This window comes from Helianthus annuus, chromosome 4, assembly GCF_002127325.2.
Source record: "Helianthus annuus cultivar XRQ/B chromosome 4, HanXRQr2.0-SUNRISE, whole genome shotgun sequence".
Lineage (NCBI taxonomy): Eukaryota > Viridiplantae > Streptophyta > Magnoliopsida > Asterales > Asteraceae > Helianthus > Helianthus annuus.
The window spans coordinates 141,358,800-141,367,345 of record NC_035436.2 but is presented as its reverse complement, the minus strand read 5'-3'; the positions used below and the strand labels follow the sequence as shown (position 1 = coordinate 141,367,345).

At 37.9% G+C, this 8,546-nt stretch overlaps 1 protein-coding gene across 1 annotated transcript; it reads right to left on the bottom strand.

The window, feature by feature from the left end:
* Positions 1-4,918: 4,918 nt before the first annotated feature.
* LOC110933612 lies at positions 4,919-5,617 on the bottom strand. The gene has a single exon (XM_022176826.1). The coding sequence runs from the start codon at positions 5,615-5,617 to the stop codon at positions 4,919-4,921; it is 699 nt and encodes a 232-aa protein (XP_022032518.1).
* Between the last annotated feature and the right edge of the window lie 2,929 nt (positions 5,618-8,546).

The window sequence follows — 8,546 nt, the reverse complement described above, 5'->3', positions numbered from 1 at the left end:
AAACATGTTTGGGCCTTTTCCGAAAACAATTGGGCCTACTTTTGGAAACCTAATATGGGCTTCATTTGAAATCTGTTTGGGCCTCGTTCAAAACAGTTTCAGTTTGGGCCTTTCATGGAATAGCCCAAATCAAACCTAAATCAATTTTTAACTGACAGAAAACCATCTGTTGCAAATTTCATGATCCGACCAACAGAGCAACAATTTGAAAACACACTAACACAAGTAAATTTACACAAATACTAAAATTAACAGAGATTGTCGTGGGATTAGATAATTCTCAGACTGACTAAGGAACACTTTCAGTGCATACTTACTCAGACCGGTCTACGCGATTGCCAATATGTTTGTCCTCTTAAACCTAACGCTCAACTTTCAATTTTCAACTTTGTGATATGCTTAAGGTAATATTATACTCTAATACCCATGTGTGATATTCATGACATACCCCCGCGATCAAGGTAAGCACAACAATTCATCGTAGCAGGTGAGTATACTGAGTTCATCCTTTTTTGATTTAAAACGTCAGACTATTGGTGAACATGTTAGTACTTTCGTACAGCAGAGGGACCAACATTTATGTCCAACGGGGGTTAGGCAAATACCTTTTTGGTACGAATTTTTCTTTAAAAGCGCACATAACTCTCTCATTATGAGATTTTCTTCCTTTAAGGTTTTTGGCCCTTTTTGGCTCTTTTTGGCTCTTTTAAGATATCCCAACTGTGCCTAGGTCTACATATAATCTGGATGCAACAGAAGGACAACCAAGATATCCCCGGATGACTCAACAACATAAAGACCTGAAACTTCAAACGTTGGCTATCTATTAACGCAAGATTTGGAACCATAAAATCATACGCCGATGGTATGTTACCCACATGATACATAGTTCGTTATGTTTATGTCACTAGGTATCTTTTATCTTTTTGAGCATTAGGCCTATCAACACATCGCATAATATCCTAGTCTTTTCAGTCTCGACACCTTACATGTGTTAATCAAGTCCTTTAGCATGAATATTTATTTCATTTCCCAGCAAATATTTCTCCCCCTAAATTTGTGCAAAAGTAGAATACTTTATGCTCAAATTTATATAGCCTTAAACATTAAAATCGTCAACCCCCCCCCCCAACACTACACAACCCTTTTTGGTGAAATGAACTGATAAGCCTTTATCACACATCTGAGACACGCTCAAAAGGCTATGTTTCAGTTCTAGAACATAATTCACGTCTGAAAAGCTCAGAACCCCATTTCGAACTGTACCCTTCACTGTAATCCTTCTGGTTTCGCCTTCCGCAAAGTTGACAATCCACCATCAAATATTTTTAAGTCATTCAACTGGGAAATGTCGCTTGTCATGTGTCTGGAATAGCCACTATCGACGAACCAAAGTCGAACGACAGCCATCCATAGTCGTTCCCACACATACAATGGGAATAAATAGAAACTGAAACCCTGGCCATTGTAGATCTGGGTTGACCATCACTATCAGTATAAGAAACTTCACGAAATATCATATGAGCATTAGCAGTGGTAGAGGTTTGTGAAGATGAAGATGATTGCAACGATTGCGAAGACCGGACTGAGATCTAGTAAGAATTTTATGTTTCCAAATTTTAGAATCGGTGTTATTAGAAACATTTTTTGTTGTAGATGTTACACCTGATTTTTTTGACTGATTTTGGAAACTTTGCATGTTTGAGAACTTTTGATTATATTTCTTTACTAGATTACAGTCTCCTTCAGATGGCTTAGCTTGGGTGAATCACTCTCAGTATAAGAAACTTCACGAAATATCATATGAGCATTAGCAGTGGTAAAGGTTTGTGAAGATGAAGATGATTACGACGATTGCGAAGACTAAGACAGATATCTAGCAAGAATTTTGGGTTTCCAAATTTTAGAATCAGCGTTGTTAGAAACATTTTTTTGTTGTAGATGTTACACTTGATTTCGTTGACTGATTTTGGAAACTTCACATGTTTGAAAACTTTTGATTATATTTCTTTGCTAGATTCCAGTCTCCATCAGATGGCTTAGCTTGAGTGAATCGATTTCCAGATGGTTGATAAGGCTTAGCCATCTGATGATGTGCGTTCTTCGAGAAGTAAGGCACGGAAGGATGATGAATTCAATCCGACAATCAGAGAATTGAATTCTTCATAGTACTTTGCGGGAGGATCTGATAATTATCCCGCTTGATTGTGTGAAGCTTCAATATCTAACTTTGGTTGATCAGCCATTTTCTGCACAAAACTAACTAAGTTAGATAAGCGTCAAGACCCAGTTGACTAGTCAACATAAGTCAACAAGTCAACAAGTTAATCAATCAATATAGTTAACAGATCAACAAGTTAACTGGTCAACATAGTCAATAGGTCAACTAGACTGGTTCATCTTTTTGAAAACTTCACGAGTTTAATTCGAAAAGGTCAATGGTCCAAATCACTGTTTCAAAAAACCAAAAGGTTCAATTAATGACCCTTTTCAGATTTTTCAAAAACTTTCTGACATTTCAAATAAATCATGTCAGTTTTTCGAAAACCTCATGTTTTGAAGACTGGTTATCCGAAATGCTTGATTTATTTGAAATTATCCGAAACTTGAGTGACTTTTCAGAAACAATAAACCAGTTTTAAATACTATTTCAAAATGGGCATTGGACTAATGGGCCAAGTCCAAGCCAAAGCCAAATTCGAAACAATGTTCTTCGAAAACAATTGGACCTTGCATGTGTAGGGCCAATTCGGAATAGTAATTCTTTCAAAAAAATGTTTGGGCCTTTTCCGAAAACAATTGGGCCTACTTTTGGAAACCTAATCTGGGCTTCATTCGAAATCTGTTTGGGCCTCATTCAAACCAATTTCAGTTTGGGCCTTTCATGGAACAGCCCAAATCAAACCCAAATCAATTTTAAACTGACAAAAAACCATTTGTTGCAAATTCCACGATCCAACCAACCGAGCAACAATTTGAAAACACACTAACACTTGTAAATTTACACAAATACTAAAATTAATAGAGATTACCGTGGGATTAAATCGTTCTTAGACTGACTAAGGAACACGTACAGTAAATACTTACTCAGACCGGTCTACGCGATTGCCAATATGTTTGTCCTCTTAAACCTAATGCTCAACTTTCAATTTTCAACTTCGTGATATGCTTAAGGTAATATTATACTCTAATACCCGTGTGTCACATTCCATGACATACCCTCGCGATCAAGGTAACCACAACAATTCATCGTAGCAGTTGGGTATACTGAGTTCATCCTTTTTTTGATTTACAACGTCAGACTATTGGTGAACAGGTCAGTACTTTCGTACAACAGAGTGACCGATATTTATGTCCAACGGGGGTTAGGCAAATACCTTTTTGGTACAAATTTTTCTTTAAAAGCACACGGAATTCTCTCAATGTGAGATTTTCTTCCTTTAAGGTTTTTGGCCCTTTTTGGCTCTTTTAAGATATCCCAACTGTGCCAAGGTCTACATATAATCTGGATGCAACAGAAGGACAACCTAGATATCCCCGGATGACTCAACAACATAAAGACCCGTAACTTCAGACGTTGGCTATCTATTAACGCGGGAATTAGAACCATAAAATCATACGCCGATGGTATGTTACCCACATGATACATAGTTCGTTATGTTTATATCACTAGGTATCTTTTATCTTTTTGAGCATTAGGCCTATCAACACATCGCTGAAGATCCTAGTCTTTTCAGTCTCGACACCTTACATGTGTTAATCAACTCCTTTAGCGTTAATATTTGTTTCATTTCCCAGCAAATATTTCTCCCCCTAAATTTGTGCAAAAGTAGAATACTTTATGCTCAAATTTACTTAACCTTAAACATTAAAATCGTCAAATCCCACCCCCTTTCAACACTACACAACCCTTTTTAGTGAAATGAACTGATAAGCCTTTATCACACATCTGAGACATGCTTAAAAGGCTATGTTTCAGTTCTGGAACATAATTCACGTCTGAAAAGCTGAGAACCCCATTTCTAACTGTACCCTTCGTTGTAATCCTTCTGGTTTCGCCTTCCGCAAAGTTGACAAATCCACCATCGAATATTTTTATGTCATTCAACTGGGAAATGTCGCTTGTCATGTGTCTGGTACAGCCACTATCGACGAACCAAAGTCTAACGACAGCCATCCATAGTCGTTCCCACACATACAACGGGAATAATTAGAAACTGAAACCCAGGCCATTGTAGATCTGGGTTGACCGTCACTGTCAGTATAAGAAACTTCACGAAATATCATATGAGCATTAGCAGTGGTAGAGGTTTGTGAAGATGAAGATGATTGCGACGATTGCAAAGACTGAGATTGAGATCTAGCAAGAATTTTGGGTTTCAAAATTTTAGAATCAGTGTTGTTAGAAACATTTTTTGTTGTAGATGTTACACTTGATTTCGTTGACTAATTTTGGAAACTTTGCATGTTTGTGTACTTTTGATTATATTTCTTTGCTAGATTCCAGTCTCCATCAGATGGCTTAGCTTGAGTGAATCGATTTCTAACGGGTTGATAAGGCTTAGCCGTCTGATGATCTGCGTTCTTCGAGTTGTAAGGCACGGAAGGACGATGAACACAGTTTCTAGCTATGTGCTCTGGAATTCCACAACTAAATTAAGTTTGTCTCTTTGAGAAAAAGACATTTAGTTCAGCTTGTGTTATTCTAGGGAGTTGATTAGATTTCTTCTTTCCAATTTGCTGATTGCTTATGTGCATGTTTGGACTTGGATGAAACATGTTTACAATCATTAGCACAAGAGTGAGTTTTGATAACATTACCCTTTAACCGAGTTTCAGCTTGCTTTTGAGTTGGTTTTTCCTTTTGTTTTTCATTCACTGCATCAGTAGATTTTTCAACTTGTGTCACCTTTTTGTTTCACTTCTTATTTTTACGTGATCTCTTTTTCTTTAGAGGAGTAGAGTTTTGAGAACAATTTTCATTAGAACCCTCCTCCTCAGAAACTGAATTTTTGGGAATTGCTGATTCTGGTTTGTCAGATGATGAGTGATTATCATTTAAAACATTTGAGTTCACACTTGTTTCTAAGACAGTGGGTTTGGATTCAACAGAAGAGCCAGAATCCTCAGGAAGACTTTGCTCATCATCTGACATACTGGAATCTTCAGTCTGATTCTCAGGCTTGATGCTACTATCAGACGATCCCTGCTTGTTACCTATCTCATTATCATTCACACAATCAGACAAGACAATATTCTCAACTTCATCAGTTTCAGAGGATTCTGAGACATTAGTTGATGATTCAGACGCACTGGTACAATTGTCCGAGTCAACCGAAACAGATGTTTTAAATTCATCAGCACGTGTACCAGGTTCCTCTGGTAAAATATTTTCATCACAAACAGAATTTGAAACCACGAAATCTAAACTTTCAGTTTTAGCAACATTATCAGAAAAACCCAAACCTTTTCCCTTGTTTTCCTTATATGCCAATTGCACATCACACATATTTCTAACAGTGTCACTGGATGTATCAAACTTCTTTATGTTTAACTCATTTTGTTGATACTTACCAGTCAGAAGTTCTAGCTCAGCTCTCACAGAATCAAGTTCCATGATTTTTAACATTTAGTTTATTTTTATAGTCCTGGACCCAACACTACTGTTGAATAAGGTCCTTGTGGAGCTGAGTTATGTCCTTCTTTTGTACTTCAACCTTTTCATACAGTAACTTATTGTTCTCTCTAAGGCTGATGCACTTTGACATTACACTGTTGTAATCATTAATTAAATTAAAATTATGTGCCCTCATCTGTGCAATTTTATTTCTACAATGATCAGAACATAGAAGAGAGTTTACCGTTTCAGAGAGGGTTTTAGGTTCATCTGTCTGCGCCATCAAGCAGTGATTTACTGGTGTAGCCTTCAGAGATATTGAGTGATTATACATGTGCCACTTCATCTGACTAATTGAATCCTTGTTGTTCCTGAACCATCAAAGTCTTCCCAGCTCCACGTCTCCTGAACTCGATGATGTTTGTGCGGGTGTAATGGGCACCATGGCTTGTTGGGATTGAACCCTATCAAAGGAACAGATAATTAAAGCCAAAACTGGATCAGAGCAGTGGATCCAGAATAAGCAAAAGTTATGTTATCAAGTCTCTCCCCTTGAAAGTGGTTTCAACATCTGCTGACCTCCAATCTGCTGATCATTACAAACTGCTGACCTACAACTGCTGTCCAAGTTAAAGACTGATGGAAGACTAAAGCTCTGCTGTTCAATCTACTACTATGGGTCAAGCTCTGCTGGATATATCAAGTACTACTGGGTTCACATCAGTGGAAGGATGCAGCAGTAGTTTAGTTTATATTATGAAATGAAATGTACGACAGTAGTTAGCATAGCAGAGGTTGTATAGATCAGATGTTAGAGGTTGTTAGGTTGTTAGATGTCACTTTCATGGTGACGTCAGCTTAGATGCTTCAGTGGTTTGTCCGTGCCTATAAATAGAACAGTACCCTGTACTGTTCTATCAGCTCTTCACCATCTTTCTTCCTGCATGAACAAATCATTGTGAGCTCAGGCTGAGGGGGAGTTTGTAATATACTTGCAATTGTAATCGGTGTTTGGAATAAATTTAAGCATTCGATTCAATGTTAAACTTGTATGTTGAAAGCAATTCTCCTGTTTGATTGTGTGCAAAGTTTGTTATCATTTATATTCCGCTGCATTTCTCATTCATCTTCCATCTTAATTCAAACGTAAAACACAATCAATCCAAACTCAGATCCTAACAATTGGTATCAGAGCTCGGACAGTCAAATTTGATTTAACAATCATTTTGACATAAATAGTTCAGCTCACAATCGTTGATACTGATAGTTTGTTCGTTTTGTTGAAAAACAGAGTAAGGTTTAATCACCATCAAAGTTGATTAATCAGTACCTGTAAAACAACCAGGATGACGTCACAATCACAAGATGATAAGAATAACATTGGCTCACTTTTGAAACCACCCATGCTTAAACGTAATGAATACAACATCTGGGAGAGAAGGATGGGTCACATCTTTGTTCAACAGAATATTGGATGTTGGAGATCTGTTGTTTTTGGACCACACGTTCCCATGGTGCCAAGTGCTGAGGATTCAAAGAAGTTCGTACCTAAACAACCTGAAAATTATACTGAAACTGATTTCCAAAAGTTCGAACTCGAGGCCAAAGCATTTAGCATCATTGCATCTACATTACCCAATGAAATCTATGCTGGGCTGTTACATTGTAACAGTGCCAAAGAGCTATGGGATGCATTGAAGGAACAGTTTGGGGGGATGGAAGAGGTTATTGAAAATAATAGGGAAATTCTAAATCAGCAGTATGAAACCTTTTGTCACATCAAGGGTGAATCATTGACCCAACAGTTTGAGCGATTTAGCTGTCTCATTAGTGAGCTAAGACTTGTTAAAGTTACATTTCCTAATGCAACTCAAAATTGCAGGTTTCTTAGATCACTACCTGAAAAGTCTGATACAATTGCTTTTGTGACTAGAAATTCAGCTGAGTTCAAAGATCTGACCCTGACCCAACTTCATTCTAGACTCCTGACCTATGAAAGGGAGTTAAACTAGGAAAAGAAGTTGCAAGAGTCTGGCAAAGTTGCTGATGATTATTCATTTGGCAGCACATCACTTTTTGGTCAGGAAGAATCTGGTAGCAGTAGTAAGGATCAGAGTTTTGATCATTTTATTGACATAACTGCTGGTGGAAATTTTAATAACTCTGATTCTCACTTGCCAATTATGCTTTCACTGCAAGTTGTGAAAACCAGATGTCAGATAATTTGTGTTTTGAACTCAATGATTTGCAACACTTTGATCCCACTGACTTAGAAGAAATGGACATTTTGCACCAGTTGGCTTTGCTTAGTGTAAGAACAAGCAAATTCTACAAAAGAACAGGGAGAAAATTCCCAGGGTTACATGGGAATTTAAAGGTGGGGTTGGAGAAGTCAAAAATTAAGTGCTATAAGTGCAATAGGCTAGGTCATTTTGCTAGGGAATGCAGGAGTCAAACCACTGGTCCAATAATAACTCATCCCAGCTCAAACCCTAGACCACAACATCAAAGCACTGTGCAATATACCCAATATACCCCTGCAGCACATATTAACACTGCTCGCTATGCTGCAACCCCTGTGCCTGTGCATTATGTTCAAACCACTATTCCAAAAATTCAGTATGTTCAAGCCCCTGTCCCTCAGGCACAAGTGCAACCTGTTGCACCTCAACAAGCTGCTCCAACAGTGGTACAACCAGATCAGCAAAGCTTTTTCACCCAAGGCTTTGTTGACTGGAGCAGCATGCCTGATGAGCTTGGTGATGAAAATTTTGCACTCTATGCTTCTAATGATACCTTTAATGATGAATTTTGTTTGATGGAATTAGAGTCAATACCAGAAGGGGTAGAAACTGAAAGTGAACAGCTAAGTGCTGAAACAGTGGATGAAGTGGCTGAAGCAGGGTTACTGCAGTTGCTGGTGAACTAC